The following is a 26,961-nucleotide window of genomic DNA, read 5'->3' as shown; positions in this document are numbered from 1 at the left end:
ATATGGGTCTCGGTTGTTGGTGCATTGAAGAAAGTGCATATGTATCCCAGGAATATGTACAGAATATGTACGTATGTATTTACGTACGTATGTATGTACGTGTGTACGTGTGTATATGTTATGTCGGACAGAAAGCTTGCGATTCACATTCCCCAAAGTTGTATTAATGAGCAAACTTAAATTTAACAGCTTTGTTCATTTATAGATTAAAGACCCAAGTTAGCATTTTAGTGGACGGATCTCTCTTGGCGACACAGACAGACTCATTCATCTCAATCAAGGCGTGGTTATTTCGGGTCGAAATTTGTTGTAGTGTTGCTGTCGGTGAATTTTGTTGACGGCACACACAGTGCATGGAACTCATTGGATTTACTACTTTCTCTTATTTCAAGTTATAATTTAGCACTGTAATTGTCCATTTTATGCTTTGTACATGCACATATGGAGAATGCTGTTCTCGTGATCTTAAAAATACAATAATGAATGACTGTCCAGTAACTTGTGGTTTTGGATGCGGATGAATAATCAGTTGTGCTAGTTGCATCCACCGACGTGCATACTCTCCACACAAAAGGAATGGTAAATGCTATCTATGCAACTGTGCTCCATGTCATGATGATGATGGTAAAAAAGATTATCTGCAGTCAAGATAAGCATCCCGAAATGAGTCTTCACGTTCCGGTCGCTGAATTGAATATCTTGTTATGTTTTTCATAGTAAGGTAAAATTTGCTCGAATTTTTACAAGTGAAGAAAGCAAGTTGAGGGCCGGATGGATGGATAAATGTATGAAAAAGTGTGTGTATAGCATTTGCCTAAAGAATCCAATGTGAGTGCTTGATTATATCCGGGGTCTGGTCTGGTCGTTGGTGGTGGCGGCGGTGATGGTGGTTGGCTAAACTACTACTGGGGAAACTAGTGGGGGCTGAATGAGTTCAGGGGTTGGAGCGATACTGCATACGAGTACACTTGACTACTATGGGTTGCAAAAGACAAAAGATTTTTTGTGGGATTGTGTATTGTAGAGAGGATAAGATATAGAGAATGTGTAGTAAGTAGTGATGCTCATATTTGGAAATGTTTCTAAAAAAAGATTTCGGGGGATTTTTTGGCACGGGAACTCGGTCGGGGGGTAGCAAAAAGGATGCTCAAAATAATTTCGTGGTCTAAGTTTCAAGTCACTGTCGGTTCGTCTTCCACTCACTCTCAGATCGCTTGGCTTTTTGGTGCTTTTATCACATTTCCTCTCGTAGCAAATCCACCTTCCACAATGGTAAGGAGAAGCTAATTCTCTCACAATAATTACTAAGTGTCTTGAACTCTATTTTACAAAAAGGAAAAACAATTGTTCTTCAAATTTCTCAAAACTCAATTGGATTTTTCAAAAAGTGCTGGTTCAACCGAATTCAAACCAAATTCATTTATAGTGGTGGAAAAAGATTCAAATTTGACACACACTCGATTGGGATCTTTTAGTTGTTTGTTGGTTGTGGTGTCGGCATCATCATCATCTTCGTCTTGGTGGTGAAACCTGTTAAAAACCTTTGATAAGCCTTCAATTAGCCGGGGAGAGTATTATCATAATGGTATTGTACACTACAATATAGTGCCTCAATTTATGGTTTCGACTTTTCGAAACTCACTGCTTCCCAATTGTTGTGGAATAACTGTTAGGAAATTTTGTACCGCTTTAAGCAACTTGTTGTTAGGAAGTTGTTGGAAACAAATTTAATTCATTTAATTGCAACATTTTAATTCAGTGCAAACAGAAAATACTAAAAGTCTGGAACAGTTTTAGCTTAATCATGAGTTTATAAAACAACCAATGATCACCAACAAGTGGATTTTTAGTAAAGTGGATCTTTACATATTCTGTGGGGAATATCACATCTCAGTCCAATCATTAGAGCAAATTGACACGTGGAGACAAACCTAATGGTTTCTTCCTTCAATAACTTGACTGTTTAAAATCCTCAGCTCATTACGAGCTAACAATTAAACATTACTTGGCTTTGTTTCTCTTCTTGTTTGTTAGGAAATTAAATGACAAATTTAATCTCAAATATTCAGGGTGTATGCGAAAAGGGGGAAAGTACATGAAATCTCTTGTCTCCAAGCCACACCTATCTTTCTTTACATTTATCTAACTCTCTTTTCCGCCATGTTGGACTCCCAGCAGCTTAGTTTAATTTTGAGCCTGAAAGAGTTTCACGTTTGTTTGTATCATGCATAAGCAGCTTTTTATGAATCAGACTTTCGGTATTTTTTATTTTGCTCAGCACACCAGCCAATTTGGGTGACTACCAAGTTTTAGCCAGTTAGAGTTAGAGTGCAAAGAGCATTCCTATCATAATACGCATTCATTAAAGACTTTGCAAAAGGAGGCAGGAGACGCTCAAGTCATGGCGTTGCAGGCGTTGCTGGTCATATCATAAGCAAGAAGCACTAGTCGTCGGTGGTGGTGGTAGGTAGTGAAAAAACCGAACCCGGTCCGTCCTCCGACGGGGAAAGAATGTTGTCGAGAAAGACGACTTGACATTATTTTTAGACCAGAGGTCCCACTCCGACGCTTACCGTCGATGATCGAGGTGGTGGCACCACGAGCAGAAGCAGCAGAATCAACATCATCATCATTTTTTCCTTGCAGTTAAATCTGCGATTATTTTAAGACTTCATAGTCAATGGTTAATGTTACATGAGCGTATAGCATGGAAACACTTTGCATTCCCGTTACATTTGAGTTACTTTTCACTCTTTGGCTACTAAAATCCGACTTTGTAATCTGCACAGCAAGTGTATCAGGGTTATCCGAATCTGGGTTCAGGTTCGTGGACGACGATGTGCATGCACCGAAAAAAACGGCTGGGTCAGTAGTTTGCGGCTTATTCACAGGAATTATGATTTTATGGCTATGCGAAAAATAAATAAATAAATGCCTAGATTTCAAGGTTTCACCACGCCATAAGGCTGCATACAATATGAGTTTTTAAAATTCGCCCAAGAATCAAATTAATATTATATGAAATTCCTTGCACATGCATTTTGACAACTGAAACGGTTTAACCATGAATTGTATCTTAATTCCAATTGAGTTTATTGTAATGCAATTGTTTTAATCCTTGTAAAGCATTTGTGCTTGAATTGTCATTTATATGAATGGATGTTAACTGCTTGTGATATACAATAGGCGGATGATAAGAAAGTTAAGAAGACCAAGAAGAAGAAGGAGGAGGGAGAAGCTGCACCAGCTGAAGGTACACGAATATTCCCAGCCTATTCACGTCCATAGTATTCTTGTCGTACTAAAATTGCACTAATAATTATCATAATTTTTGTCCAAAAAGCTGCTCCAGCCGCCGAAGAAGCACCAAAAAGAGCGTCCACCCGGGAGTCGAAGAAGGCCAAGCGTACTGGCAGTAACATCTTCTCTGCCTTCTCACAAAGACAGGTTGCCGAGTTCAAAGAGGCAAGTTTTCCGTGCATTTTTCTTAATTCTTCCTGAAAAATGCAAAATTTCACTTACTCACGTGATGTAATATAATTCATGATCAGGCTTTCCAAATGATGGACGCTGACAAGGATGGCGTCATCGGCAAGAGCGATTTGAGACAGACATTCGACGCTTTGGGTAAAATGGTCAGCGACAAAGAACTTGACGAGCTTTTAGGCGAAGCGACCGGACCCCTGAACTTCACCATGCTTTTGACGCTCTTCGCCAACCGCATGTCAGGCAGTGCAGATGACGATGAAGTAAGTGACACAATTATTATTAGACAAAGTTAAGCTTTCTATCGATTAAGCACATGCACTTGTGTATGAACTGTAGTAGAAAAACCAGATAATCATACGTGAATAGATGCATGAAACAGTAAAATCCTGTTTTTCATTGTGAACAGTATTTAATTTCTTAGAAGTCCAAAATTAGAAAACTAATTATTATAGATTTACATTCAAGTGGTGAAAATTCAATAAAATTACAGTAAAATTACGTTTTAGAAAAATATGCTCAAAATGCAGCAGTTGGAGTAGAAAGGTCATAGAAATCGGTAGAATTTTTTAGGCAAATCTATATGCACATTGTCTTCAGTTCTCTAAAGCATGTTTCTGCTAGACTCGCTAGACACTAGTTTATTGTCGTCACTGACGAAAATCAGGATACAACTTGGGTTTAATGTAGAAAGTGAAGAAATTTCGAATAGCATTTGTAAAACCGTGAATTTAAAAACCACATAATTCCATGAATGAAGAGATACAAATTGAGGAAGGGTGTGCCAGCAATGGTCCTATAATTACAAATGCTCGGAAGCTATTTCCACACAACCTAATCTTGATCTTCATACTTTTTTCAGGTTGTCATCGCCGCTTTCAAATCTTTCGATGATGGTGGCAAAATAGACTCTGAAAAGTAAGTGATGGTTTCCAGCTTGCTTTCCCAATAATTTTCCACCGCAATTCATAATGAATGATGGTGAAAGCATAATGCTAGACTGACAAGGACCTCGAATGATTTTTTCTCCTAGACTTCGTCATGCATTGATGACATGGGGTGACAAATTCGCAGCATCTGAAGTTGATGAGGCATTCGAGTACGTAAGATAACAAATTAGGATCTGCGATTTATTAAAAATAAAAGGGACACGCAGCTCGTGGCGTGGTCTTTCCTAATTTTTATAACAAATATTTTAGCATCTGTTTTTTTCTTTGTTTTAGTCAAATGACAATAGACGGTAGTGGAAAAATTGATACTCAGAAGTTGATCCAGATGTTGACCGCCTCGGCCGAGGAGGAGGAGGAGGAAGCCTAAGTAATAAGAACACCACCACCAAACCACCATCCAACATAATAACTCAAAAAACCAGTCATTTAATTGTTTATCTAAATACTACTATATACATCTTCATCTTGCTTACCTCAGTCAGAAGTGTGAAACAACAAGCAACGTCAACATCGCCGTATCGAAAGAACCGACCGATCGTATTGTCATCTCTATAAAAAAATCATATCACGATATGAAAAAAGCACAGACACACACTTTATAAAAAATTATTATTCAATTCAATCGAACATCGGGAGAACGAACCACTTAGAAAAATAATATTGTTCCACTTTCTGTCGAACATCCATCATTCATCCAATATGCTGGTAAAAAAATCTTTAAAGCTACTTCTACTATTATGATAATAATAATTTCTCTACACACAATCCTCAGCCACAATTATGTTCAGTTATTATTGTTATCATGATTTCCACTCGAAAACAAAAAAGGGTTGTTCAGTGCATCTCCAAGATCCACATCGTTGTGCTGTATCATAACTCTCGTTAACCTTTAACGTAACATTCTCCGTTGAAGAAAATCTTATTATTTTATTTCCATCAGAGAATAAAAAAGTGAACATCTACCAAACAAACAACTTATACAACTTTTATCATCCATCTGAATTTATATTATTCAATCAATGTTGATATGCTATATAACTTATCTTACAGTTATCAAATGCCGGAAAGCCATTATATTTATAGCCAAGCAATTTTGTGAGGCAATCAATTAAACTCCATCAAGTTACTTAAAAACCCAAGACTCTTATTACTTCTTTGTTTCTTCAGCAGGAGCAGTTGCTCTGTCCCTCTTTCTCTTGTTCATATTACTACTCATACTACAATACAATGGTACTCTTTGAATGATTGTGTTATGAAAAATGGACGCAACAGGTAGACGAGATTGATTATTATTATTACGCCATGACAATTATTATATGTTAATAAAGCGTTTAATGTTCATGAGCCCCTTTTTCCCAGTACGAATCCAGTGACTTTCTCCTCTTCCGAAACTTTCCATTTCTCAAATCACCCATTCCGCAATCAGTAGTGGTCACCTTGATCGATACTCATTTCCTCTCAACCCTGGGCTTACAACAAGCATAATATACTTGTAAAAAGTACATATTATGTACTTTTTTGGCCTTGTGCGAGTATGCAAGAATGTCACTTGGCAGCTCTATTTTTACTTTTTGACCTCGCTAGATTTTGATACTTGAAAGTCGATACATGCAATGCAAATTCTCGTATTCTTAAGGTACCACAAGAGGTTGAATATTTCAATTTTTTATGGACTTAGCAACATGATTTTTTAGAGAACATGAGTCAAGACATAAAGTACAGCTCTGCATAGAAACAAGGGCATTGGGGTATTTTTAAGAGCTCCCCGAGATGGAGGGGGAGGACTTTGAGGTCATACTGGTTGTTATTTGGAGTCACTATATATTTCTGCAGGGTGTATAATCGGTTTGTGGGCTCATTTGTGTCGGGTAATGAGATGTGAACCATTTTTGTCCTCAGAAACATAAAATAATAGGGAGGGGCAAGTGTAGAAATACTATTTCGAAAAGTATGGAGGACAATATGGAAATGAGACCCATTATGCTCCCCATGTAAAACTATTTCGCACGATATGGGAATCGTGGCACATTTGTGCTCCGGATGGTTTTGACGCTAGGACGTTTTAAAAAAATTTCATCACTTTATACTATTTTGGCTATAAATACTTAAGTATAAGCAACAGCAGAAGGGGGCATTTACCAAAATTTAGAGCAGTATATTTTTTACAAAATTTCTATTTGAACCAAATTTCTACCTACCATAATTTCTGAGAAAATTACAATCAAAGTGAGTGGTATAATTCCTTGCCAACTCTCTTGTGGTACCTTAAGAACTTTGCATTAAAATGTGTATCTTCACAATGTTGAATTCACTTGACCTGAGCAAATTCTGTGTAAAATTTCACCCCAATCCATCCATCCATCTACGTCAAGAAATAAGTCACATTATCCAACAACGTGCCACACTGTTAATCCGACCTGATTCACTTGCCTGTCGTATAATCACCTCATTACGTAACCAAATTACGAAATGACCAACCAAGCCAAACCAACATACAAAGTGCATGAGGCGATAAATGGTGAAAGCTTGGGTCGCATTTCCTGATTGCATGACTTGCATTGTAATGAAATCCATAATAACGGAGGGAGGGAATTTATTTACTATTGGTGCGATATTTGACCATTACAATGCCACCCTACGACCAAATGCATACAATCTGTATAACAACTTTATCACATCAAGTCATTGAATATACAACCTCGCAAAAGCTGGATTTATACATATAAGGCGTATGATTACACAAAGCAATCATTCGAAAACTCCATCCAATCCAGTCCCCAAATCGTAATGGAATCCTAATAAAATAAAAGCAAACTCGATCTACTCTAACATGCAAACTCGTTCCTCACCCCGTCATCCCCTTCATAGTGAAAGTGCATTATTTTATTTAAACCTTCCCTTGAAGGGAAACTAGATGAAACGCTGGTAAATTTCTCCTATCTGTCTCAACCAGCAAGTAAATCAACCCTTCTCCTACATTTCCTTCTGTAATATTTATTTTCATTTTCACTCAACCCGTAGAATACATACGTACATACGTGTAACTCTTCCTTTCACCCTCGTCTCGTCGTATGCAGCCCTCTGATCAAACACTACCACTACGTATGCTTACTTTAACCCGAAATAACCGAATGCATGTACCAGGGTAGGAGAAGAAATCGGGTAGTTTGGTACTTTTTCGGATTTTCCTTCGCATGCGCCCCCACCCAACTTAACAAAATTTCCATCTCCCCACCACCACGGTAGACGACAATACTTTCTCTCTTCTTCTTCCTCACCTCGATTTGTTGTTGCCTCGAGTCAACACGGTAACAATGTTGGTGATGATGTCATAAAATAATAATAGCCCCAATTAAGTGATTATTACAACGAATTGCATCTCGAACACGGAAACCATCTTCGCCAAGTAAAATTAACCGGCCACCGGGTCATCGTCATCACATTACATTTACATAGAGTCCTATTATAGGATTACTGATCTCATCATCATCACCATCGTCACCAACTAAATTTTTTGCAGCCCTGGACTGACAGCCAGCTGAGCTGACCACTCCACTTTTTATTCAGTTTAGACGGAGAGAGGAGTCAAGTAGGAGTAGTTGGTTGGTTGGGCAGTTCTTCGGGTCCGTCGGATATTTCGAGAAAAAAACGAAAAAAACGAAAAAAACAATTCAATTGGGGGTGTGGTTGGTACTGGCTGCCGAAAGTTGGAGTAGGAGGGAATTCTTTGCTGCAATTGGTCAATAAAAACTCGTCCAACTGTCAGAAATTGAAACAAATTGATTCAAGTCTTCTCAACAAGTTTGTGCAGGTAATTTTTGATTTATTTTAAACTTTTTTCTAGCATGTATGGGAGAGATGCTACAGGAAGAAAAATTGAAATTAGAATATAAAACATTGAATGATGATTCGTTCGGTATTTGTATAGCGTAATTCGTTTATACCGGAAATAAGTGATAAATATTCTGACCTCTAATTTTTGCGAATCTTGTACATGATGTGCTTGTTAGCAAATTAAATAACCATACTTGTCTGGTTTATAAGTAGCTAGTATTGTGTTGTGAAATGTGACATCCATAATTTATAATTCCAGTTTGCAGGATGCCATATCTTTATGTGGTTTTGGTTTATTTTAGAGTTTGCTAAATTATTTGTGGTTTGTCTTCATTTTGTATTCTTCAAAGCTAGTTAAATTCATTGTTTGTCAAGGTTTATTTCTGCACAGAGTGGAAAGAAACCACGCTTATTACCAATGTTGATTGAATGTGGCGTAACAAATTGCCAAGAAAAGAAGAGTTTTTTTCTTCAAGTTGGGATGACAAATACACCGCATTTGCTTGTATGAATATCACTCTACGGTGCGGTTTTGTGGTAACGAAAAAGCATTAAAATTAACATGGCACATAATTAGTATTCTTATTGTTATGGTTAGTTTATATTACAGAAGAGGCAAGAGTTCATGAAATCAGTCTCCTCAAGATGCAGATTATTACGATGTAATGTATGCAGGTTTCACGTTTCATGAGGGTCATGACTTTAATCTCATAATTGATGATTAATTAAACCAGAATTGTTGTTTAGAATATTACAAGGACGAATTATATTGTGTTGTGGTTGAACCAATTATACGAGCTGACAAAAAATATACTTTTACTAACAAGTTAGTACAATTCTAAAGTCAAGTTTAATCTGCTGTCAAAGATAATTTATGATTAATCAGGATTATATTACTGAAAGGTTTTATGCTTAAAAGTTGTCGCTATTTTAGATGAAAACAAAATAAATAGCCAGTACGACCCCAGAAATACATTAGCACGCATTTTGAAGACGAAAATATGCCGTGACGTGGTGACTTTTCTGGTTGATTAAACATCTTCAAATGCCATTAGTTCTTGAGTGAGTTGAGTTGACTTGTAAAATCAGCGTGACGATGTTTTGTGGGGCAGTATTTTTTTATAGAGATGAATTACAGATTACTTACCACCGTATTACCATTACTTACCACCGTGTTAAAACGTTGTAAAATGTATATACAAGTTACGCACCTGAATAATTTTCTTGGTCGGGATTTCCCGTCCTATCCATAAAGTTCAGGTTCAATACTCTTTTGGATTGTTGTTTATGAATTTCAGATATTATTACTCTAAGAACGTGAAGTAATACAACATGTCGAGGAGGTTTAAGGCGACAAAGTACAAAAATGCAGCTCCAAGACAGCAGACACACCCTCCCTGGATTCGCGACTTGTCCGTTGGATCGTACAATTGCTTTGGCAATTTCATTAAGGCGTCAGCAGCCTTCACAGCGTTCAATATCAACCCTACCGGTAAATAAATCTATTCAGATACATGCAGATCAATAACCAAACAAAAAATGTGGATACAAATTTCTATTGTTTTATTATTGAATATAGGATCTCAACTGGGAGTGGTGGCCTTAGACACTGAAGGACCAATAACAGGCTACAATGTGTCCATTTTGAATGCTCACAGGTTGAATGAATTCATTTTAGTCATAAGTATATTGATGTGTGTAAACTAAACAAAACAACAATTAACCTGAACTTTTCTGTTCTTTTTATATTCAAAATTCACGTCAATGATGGATCTCGCTACTCACTCACAGTGATTTGGTCACTGATTTTGATTTCTCTCCGTTTGAAGATGGACTGTTGGCGACATGTTCTGCAGATTCTACTGTTAAGATTTGGTCACTTAATCTTGAAAATTTAAACAACTTGTCAGTCCTCACCCCGGAATGTGCTACCAACACAAAAAATCGCCGAGTTGAGACAATTTGCTTTCATCCCACTGCCGAGTGTTTGTTGTCCTACACCTCTCAAAATGCTTTAAGTTTATGGGATATTTTACATAATAAGGAGTTGATGCATGGTAAAAAAATATTAATCAAAAGTATATGAATGACGATTTGGTGAATTAAATTTACAATATTCGCATTTATTAATGTTAGATGAAATGATTCACATGGATAAGATTGTCTCTGTTTCCTGGAATAAAAATGGAGAACTTTTAGCAACAAGCTGTCAGGATAAATATGTTCGACTTGTTGACCCACGAACCACGGAAGTCGTCGCAACTGCCAATAATCACAAAAACGACAAGGATTCCAGGGTCGTATGGCTTGGGGATAGCCAGTTTATAATGACGTCAGGATTTGATTCTGTAAGTACAAGAGATCTACTAGTTTACTAAATAAATTTAATTTCAGTTGATTCAGATTTACATTGTGGTTTTATTATTATCTGATTAGAACCGCATGCGTCAAATATTCATTCGCGACATAAGAAAGTTTGATACTCCAGTGAAGACTATTGAATTCCAAAGTTCGACCGGAATCTTAATTCCAATGCATGATCCCGATACTAACATGGTGTTCCTTGCTGGGCGTGGGGATTCCTCCATTTCCTACTTCGAATTCTCCCCTACCATGGACGATTTCTTGATCGAAGGTTATCGATACAACGGGGAGCAAACTAAAGGGGCTTGTATGATCCCAAAAAGAGCTCTCAGAGTAATGGAAACTGAAGTAAACAGAATTCTCCAGCTCACTGCTAACTCTGTCGTGAGCATTCCATACTACGTTCCGAGGAAAACATACATTGATTTTCACCAGGACTTATTTCCTGACACCAAAGGAACAAAGACCTCCGGAAGTGCTGCTGCGTGGATGGACGGGCACAACGGAACTGTATTTAATCAATCACTAAATCCTTCCGCGCCAAGAGAAGCTCCATACTTTCTAGGAGATGGAACACTCCGAGTCTTTAAGCAACCTTTGGTGGTTCGTAGAATTGAAGAACAAGCGAGTATCAATAAGATCATCGAGTCTGGAAATGAGGACTATAAAAAAGATGTCCCGGAACCGCGCCCAAGAAAAAAGTCTCTTACTCCTTGTTCATCATTTGAAGAAGTTGGAGATGATAGCATCATTCCTGCTGGGAATCCACAACATTTTCCCTCAAAGTTCTTTCCGGTACCAAAGCCCCGCGTTGGCGGTGTAAGTATTCATAACTAAATCCATTTTCTAGTTTCTTTCTGTGGTGATTTAAATGTACTTGTTTGTAACATTTTGAATAAAAATTGTGTAGAATACTACAACAAGCGGACTTCGAACACCAAGTTCGTTCATATCTAGAATGGCTGCAGATTTCTCACACCGAAGTACTTCATTTGAAGACACGGATAATCACAACATTGAATACTCCAGTTTACCCGATGTTGTCACTGCCCCGCCGAATGCTAATAAAAGCGAAGAAGTACTCAATGGAAATTTCCACAATAACAATGGCCATGGTGGAGCCTCAACTCATGTAGGAAATGGAAGCCCTGGAGATGTCGCAGAAAATGGAAACTGTGTAGAAGAAGATGAATTGAACATGTCAACCTCAGATCGTCGGAAATTGTTTGAAAGCGAGAACTCATCTCCACAAGGTGCAAATGGGGCCAACAACTTATCTCCAGGAGCTCGACAGGCCCGCGTCACCGTGGCCGAAAGGCTAAAGCTGTACCAGCAAAATACTAACAATGGCGTTCCAGGACAGGATGAAAATGGAGATCATTCATTTGAAGAGAATAAGACAGCTACTGAGAACCCACAACAAAGTTGTCATGAATCATCAAAGATGTCTAAAAGCAATTCTAACCACAGCAGTCTAGCAGCTTCTGCCGCCAAAGACAGAGAATTCTTTCCAGCACCAATAGCTAAGCCTGAAAGAAAGTTTACGCTACCGAAATCTGACCCTACAGAGAAAAAAGTTGACAATTCATCTCCACCAAATACTGCATTCAAAGCAACTAAACGAATCGATACAGTTTTTGGTGGGTTTACTACAATTATTTTTCTAAACATTATTTTTCCCGTATATTTATATATATAATAATCAAGTTGCGCTTATTTACTTGTAGGACAAGTATCAAAATACCGAAACTTTAAGGTTAATCCGTTGCATCGAAAATATCATCTCGAGAATTTGCGAAACATAAGCCCAACTTGTCCTGGAGAAAGTGAAGCGATTCAAGGTATGGATTCAAGAGTATTGTTGTATCTTCTAAATCATACATAAGTTGTAATCAGTTGCATGTTTAAGCACTATTTTGTACTTGTAGCAAATCCTGCTAGAGTAGCAGTCCCTTTGAATACCACACCTGGAGGAAAGTTAGCAGTGTTTGAATTCAGCAAGCCTGGACGACAACCCGATGGCGTTATTCCCGCATTAGTGCATGGTTCAAAAATTATGGATTTCATGTGGGATCCGTTTGATAACTGTCGCTTAGCCGTTGGTTGCGATGATGGAAGACTATGGATTTGGAAAATCCCTGAAACTGGGTTGAAAGAACAAACTAATGAACCAGAATTTACTATTCCTGCCCATGGAGAGAAAATTTACATTGTCAAATTTCATCCATTGGCACAAGATGTGCTTGCAACGGCTTCTTACGACCTTTCCATCCGGATTTGGGATTTGGATAAGAAGGAAGGATTATTTCACATCCCATGTTCTGAGCAAATTCAAATTTTAAGCTTGGCGTGGAGCCCTTGTGGTGCAATGCTAGCAACAATGGCCAAGGACAGCAAGATCCGTATTTACGAGCCACGTGTTTCAGTTCAACCACAGTTAGAAGGACAGGGGCCAAGCGGCGTGAGAAGTGGACGAGTTTGTTGGGCAATTGATGGTCAATTTCTCATTGTTTCTGGATTTGAGAAAAACTCTGAAAGACAGATTCAAATGTATGGCGTAAAGGATTTATCAAGAGTGGCTGCATATCCACTTGATGTTTCTCCCACCGTACTCGTCACATTCTATGATGAGGACAGTTCTATACTTTTCTTATATGGTCGAGTAAGTAATTGATTTGGATTATGTAGTTGGAAATCATAATTATGGGTTCATTACAATAATCTGTATAGGGCGATAGCACTATCCTGGCATTTGATATCACCGACGACGTTCCATATCTAAAACAAGTCAGTCAACATCGACTTACCGGTGGTCATCAAGGAATTGCATTTTTAAAGAAGAATGCCGTGGATGTGCAGAATGTGGAATTCGCCAAGGCATACAGGCTTACGGATGTCATCATAGAACCATTATCTTTCACTGTTCCAAGAGTTAAGGTAGAGTATAAAATATCATTAAATTCGATGCAAATTTGTAGTAAATAATTTTCAATTTTATTTTCTGCAGAGTGAATACTTTCAAGATGATTTGTTTCCACCCACAAAAGTACTTTGGGAGCCTACAATGACGGCAGAGCAATGGATCAACAATTGTAATGTTGAGCCACGTCGGATTAGCTTGAAGCCTCAATCTATGAAAGCTGGTAAGAAGTTGTTTCTTTGTGATTTAGAGGAATTAATAACACGTAGATAGTTTTTTTACATGCTGTTTTACATTATTGCAGTTGGTGAAATCGGGGCAGGATTTTTTAAGGATAGGAATTCGGACAAGCCATCCACCGAAAAAGTGAAGGAAAAAGCTACAAAATCGTCCGTCAGTTTTACTAACCGATTTAATGATGGTTTCGAGAATGGGGATAAGAAACAAGCTGAACAAGTAGTTAATATTACCTAACAACATTTAAATGTGCAAACCTATCGTATCTTTTACTTATGCCTGGACACATTTTTTTCAGTTGGAAAGGGCTATCAAAGATAAGCTTGAAATCAACATGACGCTAGAACAGGATGGGATGGAAGGAGTTGATGATGAGGAATGGGTACGATAGAATGTGTTAAAATATACTTTGAATTTTATTATATTCACATAAAATAAAGCATTCTAAGCTAATCTAACTATTAAACTTTCAGAACGAATAATGGAGAGCTGCGCAAAAAAATACCAACGAATCCGATAAACGATAAATAGACATAATAATTCGATAATTTTTAGTGAACAAATTACTTGTCAAAGCGTGTGTAATTATTTATTATGGATTGAGCATGTAATCTACTGTATTTAAAACTATGCTTTCTAAATGTAAACGAGGTCCAAATTAGTGTACCAGTGTATTTAAGATTGTAAATGAAGTCTAACGAAAAACAAACAGGTATTATAATGATGATATTGATTATGCGTACTATTGTTTTTGGTAGACAATTTGATTTGTTCCTTACTCTAGAGTCACAAAATTCTAGTCGTTTTTAGTAATAGTTAATACCACTAAGTTTTACCCCGTAATTAGTCACAAATTAATTACGTCAATGCAAATGGTCAAAACGATTTTTCATATACATACTCATTCACTACAATTCGTCTCTCTTTCAATACCATAAAAAATTCCAATATAAAAAGACTGCTAAATCTTCACGCCTTATAGTGTCAAAACTAAAGAGATTTAAAATCGTCTTACTGTACTTATATGAACTCACTGTATAAAATAATGCATTCCTTTTCTGTAGACTGGAAATTAAGTTGTGTTGCATTCATTCCTTATGATGATGGACTGATTCACATAAGCAAAATTCATGTAGGTATGTTATCTTGGAAGAAAGTCTTTGTTTAAACGTGAAATGTATGTTGATTATGTTGTGCCAATCCTAAAAATGAAGATATAAGCACCTAGCGATATTTTAATCTATTTTATTCGCCTCAAACAACAATTGACCAATTGATATATAAACAACTTATACTCGTGTCTGAAGACTATGCATGTAGACTTCCAATATTAAAACTTTCAAATAAAATTTCAGCATTTTAAGCTAATATGTAATAATGTTTTAACAATGAGTTACATGATATGACTGATATTAATTATTATCTATTTTGGTTAGTGTTTTAAATCATACAAGTACAAAATTTGTGTTTACCCAAGATTTGTGCACAACTATGTATACCTCGTATTAAGACTTCACTCATTCATGATTAATAATTGCAATCGTTTTAATAAACAGGTAGTGTTATTTAACTATGGTTAAAAATCGTTACACAATATGTATACTCTTTAATTAATTATATACTTATTCTGCCGCAGTTTACTAAGTCTGGCCTGGATGAGCCTATATAATTATAGATATCTGGCTATTTATGATAATACTTAATAGATGATAGTTACTTCAGCTTTACCTGCAAAAAACGTGTGATGACCAGTGTTTCTTCAAGATTAAAAAATAATGCTTATTGTTACATATTGCTCCTGCTAATGCTACTTATACTTGCCGAGAGACTTGTAAAAATTGTACCTACACTAATTTATTTATTTTATGAATTCTGCAAAGAAAAAGACACTGGATCATGGCACTAGAGAGATCATCATTATTATATAATCATGTGACAATAGACTGGTTTGGTAGGATTATAGTTGTGTCGTCGTTTGTATCGATTGTTCCCATTATTTTAACTGTATCTTTCCAGAATTATGCATAATAGGAAGGACTATCGTTATCTTTATAGTTTGTTTTACCGATAGATTCCAATTTCGCAATGTGTTTGAAATTGAATAATGAAAGTGTAATGACAACAACAAAACACAGCATGAATAAATGAAACCATTGCTTGAAAAAAAATGAACAATGCGTTATTGTTACTCTTACATGAAAAAACCATTAAAAATGATACTTGAGAAACCATGAGGCATTTTGAGACTATTTTCTTACTTGTTTGGTGGTGGTCTCGTTTTTCGCTCGGCCCGGCCGAAATTCCACACAAATGTTCAGGTGAAAGTCTCTTCAACTTTGAAGCACGCCATTGCAACTTGGTTCTACTCTTTCGAATTCTTTTGGTAGAAAATCATCTCTACTTAATAAACTAAATCAGACCTGCTGATTCGGTGCCATTGGAGTTCCTTTTTCTGGATTAAATTTCCCAAAATTGTCCACTTTAAACAATCAGAAATCTAATTAGAAGAAGGAACAATTATGTCTTCAGCTCCAGCCACAGCGCTCCCAGCCCCCATCAGGCCTTCATCCTTGATTAAGGTGAGTTATTAATTACTTTAATTATAGAACATGTGCTATAAAGAGTTTAACAAAAATCTGCATAGCGGTGACAAAATTAGGGTTGGTCGAATGTAGATTAATTTAAAATCTAAAATAACTGAAAAATTATTGTCTGTGTAGGTTGGGCGATGGTCTCTTCTAGCATTGGGAATCATGTACGGGATTTCTAGACAGAGTAGCCTGGTCAAGAAGGAGACAAAATTGCGAGAAATTGAAGCAATTGAAGGGCCTGCGAGGGAGGCGAAGAAAGCAGCGGAGAAAGCCAGACTTAACAGAGGTACCCGTCCACACCAATTAAATTTAAATTAAAACTTAAATATTTTCCTTTTTGCAAGTGTTGTGGGTTTACACGACGGAATGGGTAGCAGGAATTTGCTTGTTTACTAGGTTTAGATAACAATTGCCTGCAAAAATTACAAACCAGCCCAATTACTGACAAGTTTCTAATCAAATTTTTAGTGTCTCGTGATACTAGTTTTCCTTGCTTTTTCCAACTTAAAAAGTACAAAGATTTTAGATTACGCTATTTTTTAGACTGCACTATTATCTTGACATAGTGCATAAAATGAGTGTTTACCGTAACTTACTTTTAAGAGTAAATGGGAGATGATTGATAATGACTAAAAGTTTAATTTCTGTTTACAGAGGAACTTCTATACCTTGCGAAGGAAACCGGCACTCCAATTCCACCAAACTTTTAGACATCATTAGTGTTCAGTCATCAGTCATGTAAAAATTGGACCCAGAAGATGAAGAAGCAGAGATGATTAGTTACTCAATTTAGGTAGTTCAAGTTACATAATTATATCCTTAAAACAAAGGTAATAAAGTGATTGGTTCAAAACCCCGAAAATGTTATGGAAAAAGATTGTCAATTTATTTCGATTAAGGAATGCAAATTGATCGGATTGATTTACTGCTCTCAAATAACTACTGCAGCTAAATGATTTTATTGTCATGTATCAATTAGACTATATTCGAAGTTGCAGTCACTATTAGTTGGAAGAGGTGCACCAATTTTTAGCATTGACGAACATTTGCAGCCAAGGAGTGGCTTGTTTCATCTGTCCCTTGAGGTTCTGTGAGATCCAGGGCCATTGCCAAGGAAGGACACAACGTTCGGGATGAGGCATCATGGCCAAGTGTCTCCCATCCGTGGAACAAACCCCGGCGACTCCATCTAATCCAGAATCAAGTTTATTTTAACAACGTGGGAAATAATAATAATATAATGATTTTGATGGAAGGCCTACATTTGCTGCCATTTGGATTCATGGGATATTCTTCAGTAGGTTTCATGGAATCATCAACATATCTCAGAGCAATGCAATTGGACTTATCCAGTTCCGTATATACTGAGAGGTTTTTATAGTTGAAACGTCCTGCACAGCAAATTGAACAGTTCACTTAGCATTTCTTAGCCATGGCATAATAAACGTAATTAATTAATTACCCTCTGCATGTGCAATCCAAGCTCCCAGCACGCTTCCCTCCATTCCTTTCAGCATGATTGAGTTGGACTTTTCAATCTTCACAGTTGAGAAACGACTCTCATATCGGTCTGATTGATTGTGGTCCAGGAAGACATCTGGGACTGATGGGACTCCATGGTCATCACCAACAACATCAGTCTTGGAGTTGAGACCGATCCATTGCAGAAGAGCGAGAAGCTGACACCCATTACAAACTCCTAAACTGAATGTATCCTTGCGAGCACGGAAATGAGCAAGCTGGTCTTTGGTGGATTGATCAAAGAGAAAGCTGGCTGCCCAACCTTTAGCAGATCCGAGAACGTCTAGATACAAGAGAGAAAGCAAAAATTAAATTTGTAATACGGATTAGTTGGATGGATGAGTAATTAATCCTTTTTGTATCGTCATCCATCAAAAGCCCACCTGCGTAACTGAATCCACCAGGGAATACGATCCCTCTGAATTTATCCAGAGTAATTTTTCGAGTAACGATATCCTGCATGGTTACATCCCATACTTGGAAGCCAGCCATGTACAAGGAGGCAATCATTTCTCTGTCTCCGTTGGACCCTTCTTCTCGAATCACGGCCACATTTGGTGCATTCACTAAAGTGAAAGTAACAATAGTTGGATCTCAATTGCACATAAATTGCAGCTAAGCTTGAATGAATTGGTTTGCCATAAATAAATTTATTTTACCTTGTGTCAAAGCAGTCGATATTTTGATAACGTTTGGATCAAAGGTAAACTTGTAGTTTGGAACGTGTCTTGTCCTCAGAGATTGATACTCTTGAGTGACACAAACTGGGTTCGCTTGTCGCTTTTCGAGTTGCCAGCTCGTCTCCTCCCACAATTGGTACAGGTCGACCATTAAGGATTCCACCTCCATTTTCCCGTTAACGCTTATCTCAATGCGAGAAGCAGGACCGTAGCCGGACGACACACCGATGGGGTAAACTGGGACTTTGGCTTTCTTGAAGGGAGAAAGCACTTTCTCGACGTGAGTTCCATCAACTTCCAGCACCCATCCAACCTCTTCGGAAAATAGGACTTCAAGAGGACAATCTGACTCACGGTGTGTAATGTCGGCACGAAGACCACAGTGACCTCCGAATGCCATCTCAAGTAGACAAGTGACCAAACCTCCGTCACTAACGTCATGACCAGAGAGTACATATCCGTCTATGTTTTTAAAAGTGACAATTTTATATTTATCAATGAACATGCATATTAATATCTAATGAGGTTAAAATAACCACGCAGCATTACCAGTAATCAATGCTTGTGTCGTGTTGAAAGCATTGACCAAGATGGCAGGGTCTTCTAAATCTGGAACGGTGTCACCAAGTTGTTTGTAACATTGGGCCAAAGATGTTCCACCCAATCGACTCTTTCCTCCTGACAAGTCCACAAAGAGAAGCAGACTTTCTTTTCCAGCCGAAGGAGCTTTAAGGTCCGGGGTGACAACTTTGGTGATATTGGGACAGGGTGCATACGTAGAAATGACAAGAGTTCCGGGAGCTTTCACTGTATCCGTTCCTACTCTGGCAGCCATGGACAATGAATCCTTTCCTCCATCAACAGCAATTCCCAATTGTTGCATCACATTGCACATTGCTTCACAAGCTTCCAACAATGCAGCCCCTTCACCTGGAAGTTTGGCAGCCCACATCCAGTTCCCACTACATTTCACGTCCTGATAAACATTTAAAATATTTATACCTCACCAAAATTATGTACATACACATTTTAATGATAATGACACATATGTATGTGGGACTATGGGATACCTTCAAATCTGAAATTGGGGCGAACACAAGGTTGGACAGTGCCTCTGCGACAGTCATTCTTGCACCGGCTGCTGGACAGAGAAGGCCTTTAATTGGTTGTTCCCCAATTGAAGTTGCAGATCCAGTCTGGAAATCATGGCATAATTATGACCAACTATACACATATATTATCAGGACATGTGCATATGTTTATATGCATATGTAGCATTTAGCGTTTAATAATTAATGCTACGTAGACGTACTTTTTCGAAATGTGACAATGCAATAACAGCCACGTCTGCCAACGGGGTATGCAGTGGTCCAACGCATTGTTGTTGCGCCACTAGGCCAGAAACGGAGCGATCCACTTTGTTGGTCAAATACCGTTTACTTGCCACCGATGGAAGACGGAGTACACGTTTCAACGCATCAGCCACTGTGAGACCTTTGGGTAGAACTAATGGGCGAAGGTTGACCTTGTATTTCTCCATTTTAAACACCTTACGAGGCATTTTCCCCAAAACGAACTCCAAGTCGAGATTAACGGGATTTGGACGCTTTTGAATGGCAGCCAATTCTTCTGCAGAGACTTGAACAGAGCCCGATGGCTGGACAGGAATTTCCGTCAGCACCACTTTCCCATCTCCGGTAACCGTTCCCACAAAATTAACTGGACATCTCTCTCTGTCTGCAATTTGCTGTAGAAGACTTGCATCTTCCGTTCGACATAAGATAGCATCACTTTCTTGATATTCGGCTCCCCAAAGTTCCAACGTGTTGATTGTTGGATCTCCGAGTTGGAACTTTTTGGTAAATATGACAGCTCCATTTGGCTCCACAAGCTCCTTTAGGACATTTCCTGTAACATACACACATAAGACGTCGAAGAGGACACAATATGCATAAGATTTGTAATATGATGAAGCCAAGTAGTTAGTTGTCTCCTTACAACTAAAAACTTTAATGCAGCATATAAAGACCCACCATTTCCGCCTGCTCCTTGATCATGAATGCTGCAAATAGGATTTTTCTCTCCTAGCTCCAAGCAAGATCGAATGACACGGTTCAACTTTTGCTCCATTTCTGCATCACCACGCTGAACAGCATCAAAGTCCAACTCAGCCTTATTATCTCCTTGGACCTAGAATGTGAGAATAAACTCTGTTAAAAAACTAAATTTCAGACACATTCCTAATGGCGCATTTATGAATTTTCGATCCTCACTTGAACGGAACTTGCAGATCCCCCACCAACTCCAATCCTATAGATTGGACCTCCCAACTTGACAACTTGCATGCCCGGCTCTGGCTTCAGCTTATCAATCATATTGTCATCCATGGAACCAATCCCACCGCTGAACATGATGGGTTTAATATACTCTCTCCTTTCCTTGGAACTTTGGTCAATAACCATTCCAAAGGATCGCGCAAATCCTGAGATGACTGGCTCCCCAAACTTATTTCTGAAAATAAAGGCACAAAGTCAACATAAAATATATGGAGTATACATTTCGTTACACGAGGATGAGAGAACTAGCGTAGATTCACGTACCCATAATCACTGGCACCATTACTCGCCTCAATAGCGATTTCCACAGGAGGTGCAAAGTTGCTCGGATAATCCAGGTTCTTTTCTTCCCATGGAAGTTCGTAGTCCGGGATCAGTAAGGAGCCAAACGAGTAGCCAGCCGTACCTGCGATCACATACCCCCCACGACCCACGGCTTGAACATCCCTGAGTCTCCCCCCAGTTCCGGTTGTGGCTCCACTACAAATAGAAATCACAAAATCACATTATTTCATGAAGGGCAATATAGGTAAACACAGGTAACAATGTGATATGCGAATGTGTGTTTTGGTACCTAAAGGGTGCAACACCGGTTGGGAAATTGTGCGTTTCTGCCGTGAAAATGATATGACGCGTGCCAGGCTTAATGTGGAAAGCACTTGGCTCTACCACCTCGTTCGGAAGCATATTTTTAACATTATAGCCAATTATAGCGCTGCTGTTGTCGCTAAATTGAATGACGTTGTTCTGGTTTGTAGTCTTTTGAGTGTCCATAATCATGTCAATTAGAGATTTTTGGTGGGGAACTCCATCAACAATCATTTCCCCCTAAAAAATAAATTCATAACTTCAGTTTGCCATTCTCCACTACGAATACAAGCATAATCAAAATGTGACAAAAAACTTGTGCAAAACTTTCACCATACTTTAAAAAACCAATGTCGACTATGCTCACTGTTGGATTGAGCAAGATCGAAGCATTCCACGCTGGTGGGATTCCTCTTGAGCTTATTCTTGAAAAGCTCGGTGTAGTAGTCCAGATCCCAGTTATCAAATGCCAGCCCTGAAATTGAATAAAAATTCTATAAGCATCCATTTCATTGTTATTTGAAGAATCTGGACGAAAAACTTTTGAGCTCCGGGTTGAATATCAACTACGGAATTATGCACATTATTCTCTTTCTACTAGAAAACACCCATCCTACTAAGCTCAGCAAGATAGGAAAAGTCGAATTATTATATTCTGATATTATTAATACAACAAACGCGTAAGATTATTAGAAGTACCATTATTCTCCCCAAATATATACAGCACTGATAAGTTTGGTTAGATGATGATGATGACCATGACGCTTTTCTTCTTGCATGATTTCTAGGACGTATCGTATAATTTACATTATACTGGAGTTTCTCATTGTGTGTGACATGAGCAAGCTTTCTTCTCTCCGTTTATACGTTTTACGAGGTTTTCGGATAGAGTATCAGGGTTGCTTAATCGTAGTGGATTCATTCCCTTATGAATTATTGATTATTTCGTTTACCCAACAAAAATAAGCCCATTATTGTGTCAACTATCATTACTGTTCCCTTTATCTCTACAATGGTGCCTCGTTCGTGTATGGTAATTTACTTGTGAGGAGAAAGCCAACTATGTATGTACGGAGCTAGAGAGAGAGAGAGTCGACGGTTACCATTTTTTTTACATTGTCATCCGTTCGTGGCGATAGCGGTGTATGGATGCGTATGAATGATGATCTGTGAAATATTGTTTGCCCAATATTAAAAATTGTCACTGAAAGTCAACAAGTATGAGAACGACGAGTGATTAGTATTCCAGGGCACGAAATAAAACATGTTTACCGTTTTTTAAGTTTTTTGTGCTGATCATTTTTCTCACGTCTAAAATAATATCTAGATTTTTTGCAAGTAGAAAAAGTTGTTTAACGCTGAATATAGGAAAAATTTTGAAACCGAGACTACTCGTACATAGATATATACACATGTAGGTATGTGACCTATTTTATGTATCACTGCATGCACGTTAAGCGGGCAGAACATATCAAAACCATAATTTGTTTTGATTAGACGATTTGCATAAATTGTCATGGCCTAGAACAGTTTGTATATACCTTTCGGACGTCTGCATAGATTTTTATTGCATTATTAGCACGAAAAACCAGCTCAAGAAGACAAACTGTGGGAATGATTTTTGGGTTACAATGTTATTAAAGACTAATAAATATTTTCATGAGAAGCGGCACGTATATTTGGCATTGATCTACATTCGGGAAAATGCATCCTATTGATTTATCGATACACTCACATGCACAACCGTTTTCATACATTGTCGTCTACGTTTTTCCATTTTAGCAGTATAAGTATAACGATAAATTGGGTGCGAATTATAATATTGGAAATATTTCCTCATACGAGTAAGTTATTAGATCCTAAATAGAATGGAATGAGGTTTTCTCACTTGATTTCTAATCAGAAAAAATACTGGTAGAAATTGTCGTCACATTTTTCATGTGGCTGAAAAACTTTGGTTATTTTCCCGATTGTCATGAGGCTATTATAATCCGCTCAGGTGAGTCATTCTTGGTGGTGGTGACCGAGTTTCATTCTATCCACGCCACGCCAGGTGTCAAAAATTCTGAATCGATATACTTACGTGGTAGGAAACATATAATCAATTCTGCCATAATATGATTCACACACATGCATACTCGCAACCACTTTTACTTGGTAAAAGTTTATTTGTATAAAGTCGTCGACTCGCTCTCTTTCTCTCTTTTTATGCACATTTCCAACCCAAACACACAAATTGTTTTGATAGTACTATACAAATATTTGGCATCAAATTTAGTTCAATTTGAAGCTATTATTTGAAGCGTTTAACAACTTTGTGTCACAAATGACCATCGCCATGAGACTGCAGAGTGGGTCAAATCGTCCATGTACAAACAAATTGAGACTTGCTCAAGAACTAAATGTCTGCAGTTGGGATTCTTGTTAACGAGAGACTTTCCGTATCATTATCGAATTTTGGAGTAAAGTAAACACTAATTCATGCTGTCCAAATTTCTGTCAATCATTGAACTCGATTATACCTACTTTCTTTCATATTTCTTTCTCACATTTTACAGACTTTCTCGAGCTCAATACTTCGTGCCCTCAATAACACTTTTCTCACCGAGAAAACATAACATTTGGCACTTGTATATTGAAACCTTTCATTAAATTGCAAATTGAGCGCAATTAGTCCAGTACTTTCAACTTCTTCAAAATATTTTTGGTTTATATATGCATTTGCCACTATCTAATTCTTACGCTAAAAGAACATTTTAACTTTCTTGCAAATGTTACTCCTCGTATGCATAGTTTGGATTTACGTGAGACCAGAATACTGATTTTAGTACAAGAAGGGCTACATTTATCTAAACAAGTTCCACAACTCTGTTCGTTCGTGCAAATGGGAAATGTCTTACCCAGTTGATCATTAACTTTCTCCAGAGCAGCCCGTCCCTTTCCCATGATATCCACTTCAAACCATGGCTCGGGCTTCTTGTCCAACGCAAAGCTCTGTAACGGCTCCAAATATCGGCACTGAGTCATCCTGTCGTGCAGAGCTCCCACCACCTATTTCATTATTCAAACACTTGATTGAGATTTATCGTCATCCATTATACCTTCATTTTCTAAATTATTCTGCAGCTGTAGCCACATCCCAACTATTTCTGTACATCCATTTCACTCTACAAACAAACTCTACAAACTGTTGCACCACCTGAGCACAACCAGACCAAACTTTCTTCTTCTTAGAGTACGATGATTTTATTTTAGTCAGTTGAGCAAGAAATCTGATGAGGTGCGAGAAGAATTTCCAACCCCATAAAAATATTTTTATCCTGGAGAATGCTGCACTCACCTTCCCCTCAATTTTCGCCAGCGTCTCCGGTGTGGTTGGAGTATCCTCGAAACGGATCACATAACGGGTAGAGATTTCGAGACGGGTGATCTTCTTGAGACCCACGGCATTAAAGATGGAGACCGCATTGGTGGAGAAAGCCGTGGAGAAGTTCAACCTGAAAAGGGTTCATATGTACATTTGAAATGCATTATTTAATTTTATTGCATTATTAACAGCATACTTTCCACATCTTCTCGCACAGAAAAGCGATTAAGAAATAATTTCAGCAATCTACATTCTCATCTCAGGCTATGTAAAACTTGTTATGCGACGACTGCCTGGAGTTGGCACTTGGCAGTTGTTTGAGAGAGAACTTGTGTTGGTTGGTTGAGAATAATAATGATGGAAATAATCTCATGTACTGCTTAGAACATATTTGTCCTAAAATGTGTGGCTTCCTGTTTGTGGAGTTTTATAAGAATCTGCCCAATATGTCACTGTCTCCTTCATCATCAGGGTTGAATTCTCTCAGGAAATTTTACTTATTCACTCGTTCAATTTTCTCAAGTGCGTCTACAAAGTTGATGTGCGGTTAGAAAATAAAAGCGAGTGGTGTTTCCCCTCATTCTCACTTCCATTCCATTCCTAAACCGCAGGAGGAAAACTCGTCGTGAATTAGATTTAGATTTATTTAGGATTCGTTCTAGTACAACTTGGCACTGAACCGAAGGTACTTTTTTCATGGAAAGAACAACTGTATGGGTAACTCGTTATCCATTGAGCTACATATATATGTAGTAAATATAGCAGTGTGGCATGGGTCCCAAGTGTTTTAGGATGGAACGAGCATTTAATTCAATATGACATGTTTTTACTATGGCCAAAGCGGTCGTAATTTAATAAGCCAGGATCTTTGATCTTCTCCACTATCTTTTTTTTCCCAACGAGAGAGAACCCCGTGAACTCATGTGAGCACGACACAAACTCACTTTTATATTCAGTCATACTGATTTCCGTGAGTTTTCTTATGCCTGACCACATCCGACCCGTTTATGTAGGCCACAGATAAAAAACGGTACGATTCTCTTAATCCCCTGACTAATAATAGCTTACCCAAAGCACCAACCTCAGCATGAATTTCATAGTGACATGACATTTAAATACCAGATCATGCCTTTAATAACAATTTCCATCATCTTCTTGGTCATACCTTGGGCCAATTTCGATAATCAAATGGTTCTTGTCCCCCTTGAGTGGGAAGCGAGAGACGTCGGTGAGAACGTCCGGGTTGAGCACTGGAGCCAACACCCACCGGATTTGGAGGATCTCCTTGTCCGTGAGACGACTCTGAGTTTCGACATAAAAAGTCGACTCAGTTTCCATACCCTCGATCCGAAGGGGACTGTGCTTCTCAATCGCCTTCAACTTGTCATTCTCAATGTGAGGACTCAGCCCCGGGGTCCTGTAGAACTTGACGACAGTCGCCATTTTTCAAATCTACTGTGGGGATGATGATTATGTTGAAAGACAAAATTAATCAAGTATCTGGCACTGCTGGAACAACAACTGGATTATTCACCTCCTGGAGACTAGAACTAATTAAACACTGACACAGTTCTTATTTTTCAAACTAATATTCCACTTCATCACTTGACTCAGTTCTTTAGATGAGATTGATAACCGCTGTTACTACAGATTGATTGAATTGTGTAATCTCTGCTTCTCGGTTTACTTTTCATGAGTCGGCTGACTGCCTGACTTGCTGCTGTTGCTGGAGAGATAATGAAATGTTTTTCTTAACTTGTGCAATAACAAGCACATGACAAGTTGATGACTTGTCCACTCAATTTACTCTGAATTAAACTATAAAGAGTTCACTCCAGACGTTGGTAAAACTTAAGAGGATATAAGATTACGAAGTGAAGCAGAGGAAGATATGATGTAGATGGCTGCAAGAAGACCCGATAAGAGATGGGTGAATGGATATGGAAAAATATAATGTGGACAGGACATACATATTTCGTCACATTCACCAAATATGCAGTACTTACATATGTACATGTCATGCAGTCCCCAATCCAGAAATACTTTTTTGTGGAATTTTCCTAACCAAGGAAACCCCTTCAAGGGCC

At 38.1% G+C, this 26,961-nt stretch overlaps 4 protein-coding genes across 5 annotated transcripts; 3 read left to right on the top strand and 1 right to left on the bottom strand.

Annotated features, from left to right (window-relative positions):
* The first annotated feature begins 1,121 nt into the window (after positions 1-1,121).
* On the top strand, positions 1,122-5,781 carry LOC110851025 (myosin regulatory light chain 2). 2 transcript variants are annotated; one of them, XM_022098650.2, is made up of 7 exons: positions 1,122-1,272; positions 3,187-3,253; positions 3,344-3,465; positions 3,552-3,749; positions 4,349-4,404; positions 4,520-4,585; positions 4,710-5,781. In XM_022098650.2, exons 1-7 carry the CDS (start codon positions 1,144-1,146, stop codon positions 4,801-4,803), a joined length of 732 nt encoding a protein of 243 aa, XP_021954342.2. In that variant the 5' UTR covers positions 1,122-1,143; the 3' UTR covers positions 4,804-5,781. The 2 variants fall into 2 exon arrangements, with proteins under 2 accessions (XP_021954342.2, XP_035708720.1); XM_035852827.1 differs by lacking the exon at positions 1,122-1,272 and adding an exon at positions 1,567-1,585.
* A 2,130-nt stretch (positions 5,782-7,911) lies between these two features.
* Positions 7,912-15,959, top strand: LOC110850795 (coronin-7). Its single transcript, XM_022098360.2, has 14 exons — positions 7,912-8,247; positions 9,569-9,762; positions 9,850-9,928; positions 10,062-10,327; positions 10,407-10,618; positions 10,707-11,453; positions 11,545-12,274; positions 12,362-12,475; positions 12,563-13,296; positions 13,365-13,571; positions 13,642-13,777; positions 13,859-14,010; positions 14,090-14,173; positions 14,265-15,959. Exons 2-14 carry the CDS (start codon positions 9,603-9,605, stop codon positions 14,271-14,273), a joined length of 3,630 nt encoding a protein of 1,209 aa, XP_021954052.1. The 5' UTR covers positions 7,912-8,247; positions 9,569-9,602; the 3' UTR covers positions 14,274-15,959.
* Positions 15,960-16,189: 230 nt separating this feature from the next.
* Positions 16,190-17,244, top strand: LOC110850734 (ATP synthase subunit e, mitochondrial). The gene is made up of 3 exons (XM_022098265.1): positions 16,190-16,370; positions 16,512-16,668; positions 17,037-17,244. The coding sequence occupies exons 1-3, from the start codon at positions 16,311-16,313 to the stop codon at positions 17,090-17,092; spliced, it is 273 nt and encodes a 90-aa protein (XP_021953957.1). The 5' UTR covers positions 16,190-16,310; the 3' UTR covers positions 17,093-17,244.
* Positions 17,245-17,246: 2 nt separating this feature from the next.
* Positions 17,247-26,676, bottom strand: LOC110850733 (phosphoribosylformylglycinamidine synthase). The gene is made up of 16 exons (XM_022098263.2): positions 26,040-26,676; positions 24,848-25,004; positions 24,408-24,558; positions 21,846-21,982; positions 21,494-21,747; positions 21,184-21,399; positions 20,857-21,094; positions 20,617-20,773; positions 19,896-20,491; positions 19,654-19,779; positions 19,133-19,559; positions 18,563-19,045; positions 18,287-18,469; positions 17,845-18,186; positions 17,645-17,773; positions 17,247-17,571 (listed from the first exon to the last, which is right to left on the bottom strand). Exons 1-16 carry the CDS (start codon positions 26,315-26,317, stop codon positions 17,387-17,389), a joined length of 4,059 nt encoding a protein of 1,352 aa, XP_021953955.1. The 5' UTR covers positions 26,318-26,676; the 3' UTR covers positions 17,247-17,386.
* Positions 26,677-26,961: the final 285 nt, after the last annotated feature.

The sequence above is a fragment of the Folsomia candida genome, unplaced genomic scaffold, assembly GCF_002217175.1.
Source record: "Folsomia candida strain VU population unplaced genomic scaffold, ASM221717v1 Fcan01_Sc006, whole genome shotgun sequence".
Classification (NCBI taxonomy): Eukaryota; Metazoa; Arthropoda; class Collembola; order Entomobryomorpha; family Isotomidae; genus Folsomia; species Folsomia candida.
Note: the sequence above shows the minus strand (reverse complement) of the source record. Positions and strands in the feature narration are given on the sequence as shown.